The 17,474-nt window shown below is 52.7% G+C and overlaps 1 protein-coding gene across 1 annotated transcript in view; it reads right to left on the bottom strand.

The window, feature by feature from the left end:
* The window catches only part of CDH23 (cadherin related 23), a 334,982-nt gene that overhangs the window by 179,626 nt on the left and 137,882 nt on the right, over nt 1–17,474 (bottom strand). Inside the window, exon 7 of the mRNA XM_054174778.1 lies at nt 4,481–4,675. Within this exon, the coding sequence (XP_054030753.1) occupies nt 4,481–4,675 (195 nt within the window). The remainder of the gene's footprint in view (nt 1–4,480; nt 4,676–17,474) is intronic.

The raw sequence follows: 17,474 nt of genomic DNA on the forward strand, positions 1-17,474 counted from the left end.
ATCTCCTGCAGCACCTTTCCTCCACAGACTCAAACTGTCTTGGGGGTGGTGGTGGTGAGGGGTGTGGTAATATAATTCCTTTCCTCTTCTCTCTCTCTTCTCTCTCTCCCTCTCTATCTTCTCCCTCTCCCCTTCTTATTTCCATTTCATTTATGTAATCAATAGCCTGGCTGTTGATATTTTGGCCTCGTTTGTGCCTCTAATTTCACAGCACGGGAACATTCACAAGAACTGAGTCTCCCTCCCTCTCTGGACCGAGACAAGGTCCAGAAGGAAGGTTAAGTTAATGCACCAGCTGGGGACAAAGGATGTGGGGTTTATTCCCTTACACCCCATCACAACCCATCAGAACGGAGCTGCAGCCATGTTCCCAGAGCAAGCCCCTTCTCCAGCAGCCAGCACCACGGCAATACAACCAGCTTGTCCCAGCAGTGCCCTGCTGACAGTGATATATCTGCTGGAGCCTCTTCCCATGGGTGTGACCCCAATGCCTACATCCCTTTGCTAGAAGGACAGGAGCAAAGCAGATAACACAGGAAGGGCAGGAAATAAATCTCTCCTCCCTCCCCCCCACCCCAATCAAGCACTGGTGAAAGGCAAGCATTAGAGGTTACCACAGGCTCCTGCAGGAGGACTCTGAACAGCAGCAAGGACTGATTGCCAGAAGATTAATGTTAATTTAAACTGCATTCAACAACACAGCTTGTGCATTATCCTCTTAACCTGCAGGCCTCAGCATTTACAGCCTGGATGGATGCTTACTCCTGACTCTCTGGTAGTGTTAGCAGGTTGAAGCCTTTTGTTTCTTCAGATAATGGGTTTTTTCCCCTCCCCTTCACCTCTTCAAATGTTGGTAGAAGCATTACAGAGAGCACTGTACAAGTACAATGCACATTTCCTCACCTAGTATCTCCTCAGCCCTTTCCAGCCCCTTTCTGCCCTTGCTGACTACATTCCTGGGATGCAATGGCAGGAATGGTTATGGGAAAGGTTCTGGAGCCCCTAGTACAGGAAGGATCAGGAGGTGCTGGAATGTATCCAGAGAAGGGCCAACAGGATGAGCAGAGGGCTGGAGCTGTTCTGCTATGGAGACAGACTGAGAGAGTTGGGGCTGTTCAGTCTGGAGAAGAGAAGGCTCTGAGGAGACCTAATTGTGGCCTTCCAGTATCTGAAGGGGGCTACAAGAAAGCTGGGGAGGGATTTTTGAGGGTGTCAGGGAGTGATAGGACTGGGGGGGATGGAGCAAAACTAGGAATGGGAAGATTGAGATTGGATGTGAGGGAGAAGTTGTTCCCCATGAGGGTGGTGAGAGCCTGGCACAGGTTGCCCAGGGAGGTGGTGGAAGCCTCCTGCCTGGAGGTGTTTGCAGCCTGTGAGCAACCTGCTGGAGTGTGAGGTGTCCCTGGGCATGGCAGAGGGTTGGAACTGGCTGAGCCTTGAGGTCCCTTCCAGCCCTGACAATTCTATGATGCCATCATTTCCCCCAGGGCTTGGGGCTTGGTCCCATGTTTTGTAACCCACTAGGCAGCCCAGTGCCAGAGGCTGGGGAAGCTTGCTGGTGGCAGGCTGGTTAGCAGCCAAACAACAGGCAGGGCCTCTTACCACTGGAGTATCTGAACTAAAATGGGGTATGTTTCAGGAAAAAAAGAAGCTTCTGGGGAAAATCCTACATGTGAGGATTGGGCTGAAAGGTTGAGCTGACTGCCTGTGGCCCTGCAGTCTGCAGATGCCCAGCCTCTGTGGCCATGGAGCCCTCCACCTCCTCGTGACATTTGTGAGACAATGATCTTGATCAAATTACATGCTTCAAGAGCTCTAGCCAGCTGCCTGGAGGGGTCTGGAAGGGTTCCCCCCTCCCCCCTCACCTCCACTCCTGAATGCAGAGCTGGCCAGATGTATTATAGAGCTGAATCTCACCTTCCTCTGTTGCATCTGAGAAAGGGAAGGAGCCAGAGAGCCTGCTGGTGCTCCTCATTCACACATTCCTTATGGAGGTCTTGCTAGGTTTGGCACCAGGAGAGAAGCCTCCCATTCAGGTGGGGCATGAATTTACCATGGTGGTCACCTGGGCATACATCTCCCAGGGGTCTCCTCCCATTGTGGTGGCACTGCCTGTCATTAGGACCTTGGTTTCTCCTTTGTCTGTCCACCCAAATTTTAACCCTTACTGTCTGAACTCAGGAGGTTTAATTGAGGTGAATCTATCCATTACAAACTGTGATGCCCAAGGGATGAGAGAGGAGACTTTAATGGTCTGCATGCCCCATACTGGATTTCTTCACCAAGGGGAGCTGCTCCCCTTCATGCAGAACTCCCTCCCTGGCTTGAGTAAGATGCTGTTGGAGGGGTGCAGCTCTGCTCCACCAGCTGCACAGCAGCCATTTGAAACCACCCAGGCACCAGGGTGCTGTGATAACCTTCTTAGTAGAGACTTCTGGATATGCCCAAGAGGATGCCAGAGGAGGGCAATCATAGAGTCCTTTGGATTGGAAAAGACCTCTAAGGTCTCACCATCGACCTAAGAGCATGGTGGCCACTAAACACGACCCAAAGTGCCACATCTACACCTTTCCTGACCACCTCTGGGCATGGTGACTCTACCACTTTCCTGGGCACTCTGTTCCAATGTCTGATCAACCCTTTCAGTAAAGGAGTTGTTGCAAATATCCAGTCTAAACCTTCCCTGGTGCAACTTGAGGCTGTTTCCTCTCCTTCTATCACTTGATATTAGGGAGAAGAGACCAACAGCAGCCTCACACAAAATAAGCAAGCAGCAGCTCCTTCCCCATTGCAGTCACAGAATCCCAGAATCACCAAGGTTGGAAGAGACCTCAAAGATCATCAAGTCCAACCTCTCACCACAGACCTCACGACTACTAAACCATGGCAACAAGTGCCACATCCAATACCCTCTTCAACACCTCCAGGGATGGGGACTCCACCACCTCCCTGGGCAGCACATCCCAATGGCTAACAACTCTCTCTGGGAAGAACTTTCTCCTCACCTCCAGCCTAAACCTCCCCTGGCACAGCTTGAGACTGTGTCCTCTTGTTCTGGTGCTGCTTGCCTGGAAGAAGAGACCAACCCCCACCTGGCCACAACCTCCCTTCAGGGAGTTGGAGAGAGCAAGAAGGTCTCCCCTGAGCCTCCTCTTCTCCAGGCTAAGCAACCCCAGCTCCCTCAGCCTCTCCTCACAGGGCTGTGCTCCAGACCCCTCCCCAGCCTCGTTGCCCTTCTCTGGACACCTTCAAGTGTCTCAGTGTCCCCCCCACAGAAAACTCCTCCTCCCTGGAAGGAGGCCAGGGCAAGGTCCTACACCTGGGTCAGGGCAATCCAAAACGCAAATAGAGGCTGGGTGAGGATTGGCTTGGGAGCAGTTTGGAGAAGAAGGACTTGGGGGTATCAGCTGATGAAAAAACTCATCATGAGCCAGCAGGGTTCACACTGGCAGCCCAGGAGGCAGCTGTGTGCTGAGCTGCATCCAAAGCAGTGAGAGCAGCAGCACAGGGAGGGGATTCTGCCCCTCTGCTCTGTTCTGCTCTGATGAGACCACACCTGGAGAACTGCATCCAGTTCTGGTGTCCCCAGCATAAGAGGGACATGGAGTTGCTGGAATAGGTCTGGAGGAAGGCTACAAAGATGATCAGAGGGCTGGAAAACCTCCCCTATGGGGTCAGGCAGTGCCAGCTGGGACTACCTGAAGGGAGGTTGTAGCCAGGTGGGGGTTGGTCTCTTCTCCCAGGCAAACAGCAGCAGAACAAGAGGACACAGTCTCAAGCTGTGCCAGGGGAGGTTTAGGCTGGAGGTGAGGAAGAAGTTCTTCATAGAAAGAGAGATTGGCCATGGGAATGTGCTGCCCAGGGAGGTGGTGAAGTCACCATCCCTGAAGGTGTTTAGGAGGAGCCTGGCTGGGGTGCTTGGTGCCACGGTTTAGTTGATTAGATGGTGTTGGGTGATAGGTTGGACTTGAAAGTCTTTTACAACCTGGTCTATTCTATTCTATTCTATTCTATTCTATTCTATTCTATTCCATCCTGTCCCATCCTATCCTATCCTATCCTATCCTATCCTATCCTATCCTATCCTATCCTATCCTATCCTATCCTACCTGGAAAAGAGCAGGCTCTAGGAAGACCTTAGAGCAGCCTTCCAGCACCTGCAGGGGCATATATGAAAGCTAGGGAAGGGCTTTTTTCCAAGGCCTTGTAGTGATAGGACAAGAGGGAATGGATTGAAGCTTGAGGAGGGCAGATTTAGAGTGGAGATGAGGAAGCAATTCTTTCCAGTGGGAGTGCTGAGACACTGACACAGGTTGCCCAGGGAGGCTGTGGCTGCCCTCTCCCTGGAGGTGTTCATGGGCAGGCTGGATGAGGCCTTGAGCAACCTGAGCTAGTGGGAGGTATCCCTGCCCATGGCAGGGGAGGGGTTGGAACTAGCTGAAATAGCAAGCATGCTCTGAGTCAGTGGGGTAGGACTCACCGTGGCGTTGACCTGGAGCTGGTAGGCCTGGGTCACCTCATAGTCCAGCTCCCGAATCACCGACACGATGCCGCGGCCGCTGTCGATGGCGAAGAAGTCGGAAGGGGGCTGGAAGGAGTAGAGCACACTGCCCCCTGCCCCCTGGTCTGGGTCTGTGGCGTTCACTATGAAGATGGGAGTGCCCACAGGGGTGTTCTGCAAAGAAACCAAAACACAGCTCAGCAACGTTACGCAGCAGGCTGCTTGCCCCATCGTGGCCATTGCCTTGGCTCACCAGAAGGGATACCAAGAGACACCCCCCCAAAGAAAGTACCCTCTCAGCCCTGTATTTTCAGGTGCTGGATTATGACAGTATGGCTGCTGCAATAGAATCAGAGAATGGTTAGGTATGGAACAGACCTCAAGGCTCAGCCAGTGCCAACCCCCTGCCATGCCCAGGGACACCTCACACTCCAGCAGGTTGCTCACAGCCACCTCCAGCCTGGCTGCAAACACCTCCAGGCAGGAGGTTTCCACCACCTCCCTGGGCAACCTGTGCCAGGCTCTCACCACCCTCCTGGGGAACAACTTCTTCCTCACAGCCAATCTCAATCTCCCCACTTCTAGTTTTGTTCCATTCCCCCCAGTCCTATCACTCCCTGACACCCTCAAAAGTCCCTCCCCAGCTTTCTTGTAGCCCCCTTCAGATACTGGAAGGCCACAAGAAGGTCTCCTCAGAGCCTTCTCTTCTCCAGACTGAACAGCCCCAACTCTCTCACTCTCTCCATAGGAAAGCAGCTCCAGCCCTCTGCTCATCCTCATGGCCCTTCTCTGGACACATTCCAGCACCCCCAGATCCTTCATGTAACAGAGGCTCAAGAACTGGATGCAGTACTCCAGGTGGGGTCTCACCAGAGCAGAGCAGAGGGGGAGAATCACCTCTCTCAGCCTGCTGGCTATGCTTCTCTTGCTGCAGCCCAGGCTCTGGCTGGCTTTCTGGGCTGCATGTGCACACTGCTGGCTCATACTGAGCTTCTCATCCACCAGCACTCCCAAGCCCTTTTCTTCTGGGCTGCTGAATAGCTGTTGCACACTTCTAATAGCAATTATACAGCTGTGGTCAAGATGGCACTCTGGCACTAACCTTTCTTTTCCCAGACATCTCAGCTTTGCAGGGAAATGACTCTCTTTGGTACCATTTGTTTTCTGCTCAAAGGCACTCTGCATTTTCAACACTCTTTCCCTCTCTGTTTCAGCCACAAGGCATTGAGCTGCTGCAGAGCTGGGCAAAGGGGAACATGATGATATTCAACAAAGGGAAGTGTAGTAGAGTCCTGCACCTGGGGAGGAACAACCCCCTGCACCAGGAGAGGTGAGGGGTTGACCTGCTGGAAAGCAGCTCTGCAGAGAAGGATCTGGGAGTCCACAACTGGAGTATTGTGTCCACAGAATCATAGTATGGTAGGGGTTAAAAGGGACCTCTGAAGGTCTTTGAGTCCAAGCCCCCTGCCAAAGCAGGATCACCTAGGGCAGGCCACAAAGGAACATAGAATCATAGAATCAATAAGGTTGGAAGAGACCTCAAAGATCATCAAGTCCAACCTGTCACCACAGACCCGATTACTACTAAACCATGGCACCAAGTGCCACGTCCAATCCCCTCTTGAACACCTCCAGGGATGGTGACTCCACCACCTCCCTGGGCAGCACATTCCAATGGCCAAGCTCTCTTTCTGGGAAGAACTTCTTCTTAACATGCAGCCTGAACCTCCCCTGGCACAGCTTGAGACTGTGTCCTCTTGTTCTGAGGTGATGGAAAGCAGCCCTGTGGAAAAGCTCTTGAGAGTTCTGGTGGAGGAGAAGCTGAAGTTTGCAGATAACACCAATCTGAGTGGTGCTGTGGACAAGCTGGAGAGGCAGGATGTCATCCAGAAGGACCTGCACAGGCTGGAGAGGTGAACATCACGAGGTTCAGCATGACCAAATGCAGGGTCCTGCACTTGGGTTGGAATAACCTTCACTATCAATACAGGCTGGGAGAGGAGGTGAATAGAAAGCAGCCCTGCAGAAAAGGACTTGGGAGGTCTGGTGGAGGAGAAGCTGGACATTTGCAGCCCAGAAGGCCAATGGCAGCCTGGGCTGCACCAAAAGCAGCCTGGCCAGCAGATGGACAGAGGGGATTCTGCCACTGAGTGCCTCGTCCAGTCTCTTTTTAAACACTTCCAGGGATGGTGACTCCACCACCTCCCTGGGCAGCACATTCCCATGGCAAATCTCTCTTGCTGGGAAGAATTTCTTCCTCACCTCCAGCCTAAACCTCCCCTGGTGCAGCTTGGGACTGTGTCCTCTTGTTCTGGTGCTCATTGTCTGGAAGAAGAGACCGACCCCTACCTGGCTACAACCTCCCTTCAGGGAGTTGTAGAGAGCAAGAAGGTTTCCCCTGAGCCTCCTCTTCTCCATGCTAACCACCCCCAGAGAGATTCCAAGCCCACCTGGACATTGTGATCCTGGGGCAGGCATCTGTGGGCGACCCTGCTTGAGCTAGGGGGGCCCTGAAACGAAAACGCCCTCAGAGGTCGCCGCGCTGGGGCTGAGCGTTCACATGTATCACAGTCTCACAGTATAACTAAGGTTGGAAAAGACCCCAAGGATCATCAAGTCCAACCTGTCTCGACAGACCTCACGACTAGACCATGGCACCAAGTGCCACATCCAATCTCCCCTTGAACACCTCCAGGGACGGCGACTCCACCACCTCCCTGGGCAGCACATCCCAATGACAAACGACTCGCTCGGTGAAGAACTTTCTCCTCACTTCGAGTCTAAACCTCCCCTGGCACAGCTTGAGACGTAAGAGAGATGTAAGAGAGCCTCAGGAAGACAGACAAACAGACTGATGAAAACGCACTCAATGCAACACAGAACTTTCCTCACAACTCCCAAGTTTTCTGGTTGCCACAGCAACTTAGAGCCCCAGCCCCACACGAAGGCAGACGTTGACTTTGAAGCCGTCATCAGGCTGGGAACTCATCTGCATGCACAAAAATGCGCAGCTGAGTGCACAAAAATCAGCAATGGCAAATGCAGTTTGGCACTTCTTATTGTTTAACTTCACAGCAGGGAGAACAATTATCCATTTTTGGTGGAGCAGCTGCATGTTCCTATGCAAATCTTAAATGCATATTCTCCCCTCTCTCTCTCTCTCTCAAGGCAGAAGCAGAAAGGCGCAAGCGGAAAGAGCTTGGCTGGGGAGCCCGGGCTGCAGGTACGCAAAGATCCACTACCGCTCAGGCAAGCCCCTGTGGCTTGTCACACGTTCAAGGGGTTGATAGAGAGCTACAACTTGAAAGGGAGACAGCAAAGGTCAGAAGCAAGACGTGACAGTGGCTGGTTCTGGGCAGTGGGGATAATAAGGATTACTTCTGCAAACCTCTTCCTGAGCGTTTGCGGCTCATTGTTAACCTCATTGGCAGTAAATTGCTCGTCTTCGGCTGGGAGAGAGGCATCATGAAGTGCTCAGAAGGTAGGAAGGACTCTTGAGGAGAGTCAGAGTTTAGAAGTTCAGAGTTTAGAAGCTCCGCTGCTGCCAAGTGGAGCTTCCCCTGAAAACCCTTGCCTGTTTTCTGGGGTTCACAGAGCCTGAAGCCACAGCTCCAGCAAGGCTGTCCCAGCCCAGCCCCTCTGCTAGAAAGTATGAGAAACTAGGAGATAGGATTTAACCAGTTTGGGGTTCACAGAGCCTGAAGCCACAGCTCCAGCAAGGCTGTCCCAGCCCAGCACCTCTGCTAGAAAGTATGAGAAACTAGGAGATAGGATTTAACCAGTTTGGGGTTCATAGAGCCTGAAGCCAGAGCTCCAGCAAGGCTGTCCCAGCCCAGCCCCTCTGCTAGAAAGCATGAGAAACCAGAAGCCCACACTTGGAGATAGGATATAACCAGCTTGGGTGATGGCACCAGACAAGAGCTTCCCCTGAAAATCCTTGGCTGCTTTCTGGGGTTCACAAAGCCTGAAGTAAACCACAGCCAGAGCTCCAGCAAGGCTGTCCCAGCCCAGCTCCTCTGCTACAAAGCATAAGAAACAGAAAAGAGCACAAGCAACTAAACTTCCCCCAGCGAGGTGCAAGGCAGCAGAAATTTGCCTCCAAAGCAGAGAGCAGGACTTGCTGTGAGCCTGATCAGGTGGAGCAGGGCACTCGAGGCACATCCCACAACTCACACTGATGAATCCAAGCCCTGGGCACTCATCTTCACACCTCCCTCACACCTCCCTGCCCTTGCATCCAGCCACGTGGCATCACAGGGGTGCTCTGACATCCAAGCTCGCCTCAGGCTCCAGCAGAACTCCACTTTCTTTACTTCAGTGGCACTTCTGCTGAGGTGTGAGAGGTTGTGCTTCCCACCTAGACATTTTCATTTGCTTTCTTTTCTTCCCCCCCTTAAATCAAGCTGCTAAAGAAAGCCTCTCAGGGCACGGCCTGAGGATAAGTTTTTAAAGCACTGTCAAGTCTTTTTTTGGCATCAGCAATCATAAAAGCAGAAAAGATAGAGCAGGAAGGAACCTCAGGAGACAAATCTGTCCCCAAGCTACACCTAATTCATTCCCATCCTGAAAACCTTCTAGTGATGGAGACACCATGCCCTCCCCAGCCCATTTGTCCCAGCAGTTTGCCACCCTTTGCCTTGCAACTGCTCGGTTTTCTGGCATGCTCAGCTCAGATCTGTCCTGCCAGCCCCTGGCTTGGGGCCATGTACTCAGCATGTGCATCCTGGCTTGGGCACTTAGACTGCTCAGGACCTGGGACTTGGAAGGGGTGCTGAGGTAGAGAAGTCCTTCACAGGGGGGATTGTGGTGAGTGTTTGCTTTCTGAGCACTCCCAAGACACCTTCTCAGACAGGACTAGAGCATCTCTCCAATCCTCTTTGGGCTACCTGCCTCCTTCAAGCCATCATGGACTAGAGCATCTCTTCATCCTTCTTTGGGCTACCTGCCTCCTTCAAGCCATCATGGACTAGAGCATCTCTTCATCCATCTTTGGGCTACCTGCCTCCTTCAAGCCATCATGGACTAGAACATCTTTCCAACACTCTTTGGGCTACCTGCCTCCTTCAAGCCATCATGGACTAGAGCATCTCTCCAACCCTCTTTGGGCTACCTGCCTCCCTCAAGCCATCATGGACTAGAGCATCTCTTCATCCTTCTTTGGGCTACCTGCCTCCCTCAAGCCATCATGAGCTGGCAGAAGCTCCAGAGCATCCTGAAGCCCTTCTCTTGCTGCTGCCTGGGCACTGCTTCAACTGCTGAGGTCCACATAATCCAACGACTGCCATCTCAAATCCCAGGACCACACAGAATCATTGAATGCTGGTAGTTGGAAGGGACCTCTGGAAATCATCCAGTCCAACCCCTGTGCCAAAGCAGGTTCACCTAGGACACCTTCCTCAGAGCCACCAAGGTATCAGTGTCAAGGTGAAGAGCATCACCAATTAACCATGAATAGGGACAAGAGGGGAGAGGCAGAGAAAGCGCAGACCTGGAGTTGCAGGGAAGAAGCCTGGGGTATATTGTCCCCAGGAATAATAATATTCATAAGGATAAAGCTGGACTTGATGAATGTGTTTCCTCTCCTTTTAAGTGCCCCCAGCCACTCCTTTTAACATGCAAATCCTCTCTGGTCACCCGTGATTATGGGGCTGCGCGGCTGGCTGTGAAAGAGGAGAGCTTGATTTGCCCAGCATTGTATTTCATACAATAGCCCCAAAAGCAGGCTTTGAAGAGAGTTCATCTCCTTGTCCTTCCAAAGGAGAAGCTGCCTGGAGGGACCTGGAGGTCACCAGCTTTGGTGCAGTTGGCTCGGGCCCCTGCAGACACTGCCTGAGCTCTGACTTGGTGATTATTGTGTTTTTATCCTTATTTTACAGCTTTGCTGACCAGGAGAGTGAAAGCCAAGCAGGGAGGGTATCAGCTCTGGACAAAGATCTGCCTCTCCCTGGGGAACAGCCATGGGTATCTACACCAAAGGATCTGAGGGGCTGGGAGGAACCCCAGGGCAGGACCACAGTGTGAGGGTAGCCAACACCTGCAAAGCAGGGAGGTGGGTTCATGAGCAAAGGACACTGTGGGTGAACTAAGGAGGGGAGCAGAAGGGGACCCAGGCAACAGGAATCACAGAATTGTCAGGGATGGAAGGGACCTCAAGGCTCAGCCAGTTCCAACCCCCTGCCATGCCCAGGGACACCTCACACTGCAGCAGGTTGCTCACAGCCACCTCCAGCCTGGCTGCAAAAACCTCCAGGCAGGAGGCTTCCACCACCTCCCTGGGCAACCTGTGCCAGGCTCTCACCACCCTCATGGGGAACAACTTCTTCCTAGCATCCAATCTCAATCTCCCCACTTCTAGTTTTGCTCCATTCCCCCCAGTCCTATCACTCCCTGACACCCTCAAGAGTCCCTTCCCAGCTTTCTTGTAGCCCCCTTCACACACTGGAAGGCCACAAGAAGGTCTCCTTGGAGCTTTCTCTTCTCCAGACTTAGACCCAACACTCCCAGCCTGTCCTCATAGCAGAGGAGCTCCAGCACTCTGCCTCTCCTCGTAGGGGGATTGTTGCAGGAGCCTGAAGCAAAACAACATGGTTGGAGAAAGGGAAATCCACAAGACTGCCTGAAGTGCACAGGTCAGTAGAGAAATCTCATTGCTGAAGCCCTTATACCTGACAGCACACAGGTGAAAGGATCATAGAATTGTCAGGATTCAAAGGGACCTCAATGATCATCCAGTTCCAAGCAGGAACACACACACCTCACACTCCAGCAGGTTGCTCACAGCCACCTCCAGCCTGGCTGCAAACACCTCCAGGCAGGAGGCTTCCACCACCTCCCTGGGCAACCTGTGCCAGGCTCTCACCACCCTCCTGGGGAACAACTTCTCCCTCACATCCAATCTCAATCTCCCCACTTCTAGTTTTGCTCCATCCCCCCCCAGTCCTATCATTACCTGACACTCTAATGATGCAGGCATGTAAGAAGTGCTCTGCTTAATGCATTTCCCACCCCCCCCAGCTTGAATTAAAGCAAGCAAACAAACAATAAAACAAGCCCCAACTTCTAGCAGAGCAGAAGCAGCTGTGGGATGCAGATATCCCCTATCAACAGTCCTCCATGAAAAGAGGACTCATTCCCAGTGTCCACGCCCAGGCAGGACACACTCAACGACTCAGAGGAATTTCAGACCGTCTGCCTTAAAGAACATAAGAAGTATGCCTTTGAAATCCTCTTGCCATGTATTTTTTTGGGTCAAAGCCGCTGGAGCTATTCCTCAGCGGGAGGCTGACGTCTTTATTCCTCAGAAGCTGCGGCCCATCATCTAAACAATGGAGCAAAACCGCTGTAGAAAGAGAGCTGGCTGGGAGGTTTGGGCTTGGTGGTAAATAACAGGCAGTGGGCAACATCCCAGGGAGAGCCAAGTGGTGAGCTGGGAGGTTTGGGCTTGGGGGTAAATAACAGGCAGTGGGCAACATCCCAGGGAGAGCCAAGTGGTGAGCTGGGAGGTTGGGCTTGGGGGTAAATAACAGGCAGTGGGCAACATCCCAGGGAGAGCCAAGTGGTGAGCTGGGAGGTTTGGGCTTGGTGGTAAATAACAGGCAGTGGGCACATCCCAGGGAGAGCCAAGTGGTGAGCTGGGAGGTTTGGGCTTGGGGGTAAATAACAGGCAGTGGGCAACACCCCAGGGAGAGCCAAGTGGTGAGCTGGGAGGTTTGGGCTTGGTGGTAAATAACAGGCAGTGGGCAACATCCCAGGGAGAGCCAAGTGGTGAGCTGGGAGGTTGGGGCTTGGTGGTAAATAACAGGCAGTGGGCAACATCCCAGGGAGAGCCAAGTGGTGAGCTGGGAGGTTTGGGCATGGTGGTAAATAACAGGCAGTAGGCACATCCCAGGGAGACCCAACTGGTGAGCTGGGAGGTTGGGGCTTGGTAGTAAATAAGAGGCAGTGGGCAACATCCCACTGCAGGAGACCCAGCTGGTGAGCCCTGCACTGGGTCACAGAATCACACAATGTTAGAGGTTGGAAGGGACCTCCAGAGGTCATCCAGCCCAACCCCCCTGCCAGAGCAGGATCACCTAGGGTAATACACACAGGAATGCATCCAGGTGGGTTTGGAAAGTCTCCAGGGAAGGAGATTCCACAACCTCCCTGGGCAGCCTGCTCCAGGGCTCTGTCAACCTCACTGGAAAGAAGTTTCTCCTCACGTTGAGCTGAAATCTTCTATGTTTAAGTTTGCATGCACTGCTCCTTGGCTTATCACAGTGCACCACCCAAAAGAGCTTGGCCCCCTCCACTTGCCCCCCACCCCTCAGCTATTGATAGACATTGATCAGATCCCCTCTCAGCCTTCTCTTCTCCAGACTCAACAGCCCCAGGGCTCTCAGTCTCTCTCCACAGGGGAGATGCTCAAGTCCCCTGATCATCCTCCTGGCTCTCTGTTGGGCTCTCTCCAGCAGATCCCTGTCTCTCTTGACTTGAGGAGCCCAAAACTAGACACAGAATCACAGTATCACCAAGGTTGGAAGAGACCTCAAAGATCATCAAGTCCAACCTCTCACCACAGACCTCATGACTAAACCATGGCACCAAGTGCCGCATCCAATCCCCTCTTGAACGCCTTCATGGATGGTGACTCCACCACCTCCCTGGGCAGCACATTCCAATGGCTAACAACTCTCTTTGGGAAGAACTTTCTCCTCACCTCCAGCCTAAACTTCCCCTGGTGCAGCTTGAGACTGTGTCCTCTTGTTCTGGTGCTGGTTGCCTGGGAGCAGAGACCAACTCCCTCCTGGCTACAACCTCCCTTCCTGGCCTGCATCAGGAACAGTGTGGCCAGCAGGAGCAGGGAGGTCATTGTGCCCCTGTCCTCAGGACTGGATAGGCCACACCTTGATTCCTATGTCCAGTTCTGGGCCCCTCAGTTTAAGAAGGGCATTGAGACTCTTGAACATGTCCAGAGCAGGGCAAGGAGACACAATGCTCCATGTGTGGTCAGCTCAAGACAGATCATTGCTTCTGCATTTTCAGGGTCTGGCCTATTTAGAAGACCTTTCTGCACATCCCTTGTGGCTTGCCAAGGATTAATTGTGGCTCTGCTTAACTCAGTGACAGGCAAAAAAAGCAAATCCTGTCTCCAGAACACAAACAGAACTGCAGACAGATGAAGGGCTCCAGGTGCTTGTGGCAACCAGGTGACTTTCCTACAGGAGTCGCCAAGTTTTGTCATTTTTAAAGCTCTTGGCTCTCTCCAGCAGCCAGCAATGAAGCTTCCCTCACCACAGGAAAAAAAAGCAAACACCAAACTGGTGACAAAACTGTGTCACATCATTAAATCTTTGTTATGATGCCAGCAGATGTGAGATAAAAATAAACATGCAGACAGATGCCACCCACGGAGGAGGAGGAAGGCAAACGGGAGTGGGACCTGCTACCAACCTGTCTCCAGCAGCCCATCCTTCATCCAACAGCCCAGCTTGAGCAGCTCCAGCACACAGGTCCCACCTTGAGCAGCTCTGGTGAGCCAGGTACAGAGGCCACAGGGTAGCATGGGCTGGAGATGCTGGGCTGCACGGTAGAGAGGCCATTTGTGCCTCTGGGCCACAAGGATGTTCCAAGGGCTGCAGCACCTCTGCTACGAGGATAGGCTGAGGGAGCTGGGGGTGTTTAGCCTGAAGAAGAGAAGACTCCAGGGGGATCTTGGAGCTGCCTTCCTATACCTGAAGGGATCCTACAGGAAGGCTGGAGAGGGGCTTTTCCTAAGGCTGTCTAGAGACAGGACAAGGGGGGATGGTTTGAAGCTGAGGGAGAGGAGGTTTAGACTGGGTCTTAGGAAGAAGTTCTTCAGTACAAGGGTGGTGAGGCTCTGGAACAGATTGCCCAGGGGGGTTGTGGAAGCCTCCTCCCTAGGAGTGTTGAAGGCCAGGGTAGATGTGTTCAAGAGGGGCTTGGATGTGGCACTTGGTGCCATGGTTTAGTCATGAGGTCTGTGGTGACAGGTTGGACTTGATGATCTTTGGGGTCTCTTCCAACCTTGGTCATACTGTGATTGAGAAGCTGAGTCTAGCTGAGTGGTGTCCCTGCCCATGACAGGGAGGTTGGAATAGATGATCCCTGAGGTCCCTTCCAACCTAAGCCATTCTATGATTATTTTGCAATAAATGAGTAAGGAAGGTTTAAGCAGTTGCAAAAATCCTGTAGAGGACTCCCTGGAGGTCCTGGAAGGAAAGGCTGAATGGTAACAGTGTGTGTTACACATGGCTACCCAAAGCACCAGGAAGACCAAGCCAACAGCAGCAAGGTACAAGGTTCCATTGCAGGTTGTCACCAAGAGCAGGACAGTCTGGGATGAAAATAACAATTGATCAACCATGACCTCCCTGTCCAAACATGACAGGATGCTGCTGCACAAGGTGGGGGCAAAGGAAAGACCAAGACCTTACCTCTCTCACACCAACACAACAATACAAGACATGGAGGTTTTTTGCAGCCAGGCTGGATGTGGCTGTGAGCAACCTGCTGTAGTGTGAGCTATCCCTGCCCATGGCAGGGGGGTTGGAACTGGATGATCCTTGAGGTCCCTTCCAGCCCTAACAATTCCATGATTCTATATTGATGCCTGTTCAAATGAGCAGAAAGAAGTTGTGTTTCCAGCCAAAGCTCTCACAGGCATGAACCAAGTGTGCCCCAACACAGTAAACACCTCCTCTGGCCTGAGCTGTCACCTCTCATGTAACCCTCCAGCACGAGGGACCAGACACAGATGTGTCCTGTGCTGACCCTGGCAAGCTGACAGCCAGGACACCAAAGCCTTTTACAACATTCTCTGCAGAAGGGCAGCTAAGGCTGAAGAAAAGGTCATCAGAAAAGGGCTTTTTTGGAGAATGTTTGCACCTCTTTCCCTCTCCATATCTTATCGTGAGTCCTGCTACAAAATACCTCAGTAATAACATTGCTGATGGATGCTGCACTGATGCAAGGTGGATTATGACCTGGAGAAGATGCAGGCTCTGGGGGGCATGAGATGTCCTACCTGGTAAATTATATGAGGGCTGCTAGACAGCACCCCTCATTCTCCCCCTCTACTCCACTCTGCTGAGACCCCACTTGGAGGACTGCATCCAGTTCTGGAGCCCCTAAAATGCAAGAAGGACCTGGAGGTGCTGGAATGTGACCAAAGAAGGGGCATGAGGATGAGCAGAGGGCTGGAGCTGCTCTGCTATGGAGACAGCCTGAGAGAGTTGGGGTTGTTCAGTCTGGAGAAGAGAAGGCTCCAAGGAGACCTCATTGTGCCCTTCCAGTATCTGCAGGGGGCTACAAGAAAGCTGGGGAGGGACTTTTGAGGGTGTCAGGGAATGATAGGACTGGGGGAAATGGAACAAAACTAGAAGTGGGGAGATTGAGATTGGATGTTAGGAAGAAGTTGTTCCCCAGGAGGGTGGGGAGAGCCTGGCACAGGTTGCCCAGGGAGGTGGTGGAAGCCTCCTGCCTGGAGGTTTTTGCAGCCAGGCTGGAGGTGTCTGTGAGCAACCTGCTGCAGTGTGAGGTGTCCCTGCCCATGGCAGGGGGGTTGGAATTAGATGATTCTTGGGGTTCCATCCAACCCTAACAATTCCATGATTCTATGAAAACCATGAGAGCACAATCTCCTTCTGCCTGCCACCAAGCAACCTCTGAGGGCTGCAGAACCAGCTCTGCCAGGGTGAGGGTTGGCACTGGAGAAGCACTGGAGTGTAGTAGGACCATGATGCCACAACAAGGGTGAGATATGGGCTGGGCAAGGGGGTCCCAAGGAAAAACATCCCAGACCAAGGAAATCTTCAGGGCAGCTGATTTTTAAGGTATACATAAAGCTACAGAAATGAGGTCTTCTGTCACAGAATCCCAGCATGGTGGGGGCTTGGAAGTAACCTCTAGAGATCCTCTAGTCTAACCCCCCTGCTAAAGCTGGGTCACCCACAGCAGCTTGCCCAAGATCACAACATCCAGGAAGGTTTGGACTCTCTCCAGAGAAGGAGACTCCATCCTTGACCCTTTTCACTCAGGAGAAGTGTGTTTGCAGGAAAGGCAGGATCCATGCTGTTCCACTGGGCTCACAGTCCCTGCTCTCAGAGCATGCAAACCCCTCTGGCTGTCAGGCAGCTGCTCACCCTGCTAACGGAGCAGATTTGCACAGCATCTTTGAGAGCTTTGCCACCAGAGCAAAACCATTTCACGGGCCACAGGCCACCAACACCTTGAACGTGCCTTGGGATCCATCAGTCTTCTTCAACTGGCCTGAGGACAAAGGGCTGAGAGGGGGAATATGTGGCACTGACTTTTTTACAGCAGGGCCAGACTTGGGTAGAAGTGAAGGGGAGAGATGAAGCAGAGGAGATCTAGAAGCTAGTTTATCAGGTACTCCCTTCCCCAATAGAATAGACTAGACTAGACTAGAATAGACCAAGCCAGGTTGGGACAGACCTTCAAGATCATCGAGTCCAACCCATCATCCAACACCATCTAATCAACTAAACCATGGCACCAAGCACCCCATCCAGTCTCCTCCTAAATACCTCCAGGGATGGTGACTCCACCACCTCCCTGGGCAGCATATTCCAATGGGCAATCACTCTCTCTATGAAGAATTTCTCCCTAACATCCAGCCTGAACGTCCCCTGGCACAGCTTGGGACTGTGTCCTCTTGTTCTGGTGTTGCTTGCCTGGGAGAAGAGACCAACCCCCACCTGGCTGCAACCTCCCTTCAGGGAGTTGGAGAGAGCAAGAAGGTCTCCCCTGAGCCTCCTCATCTCCAGGCTAAGCAACCCCAGCTCCCTCAGCCTCTCCTCACAGGGCTGTGCTCCAGACCCCTCCCCAGCTTTGTTGCCCTTCTCTGGACACCTTCCAGCAGCTCAACCTCCTTCCTAACCTGAGGGGCCCAGAACTGGACACAGGACTCAAGGTGTGGCCTAACCAGTGCAGAGTCCAGGGGCACAATGAC

This window comes from Dryobates pubescens, chromosome 30 (genome assembly GCF_014839835.1).
Source record: "Dryobates pubescens isolate bDryPub1 chromosome 30, bDryPub1.pri, whole genome shotgun sequence".
NCBI lineage: Eukaryota > Metazoa > Chordata > Aves > Piciformes > Picidae > Dryobates > Dryobates pubescens.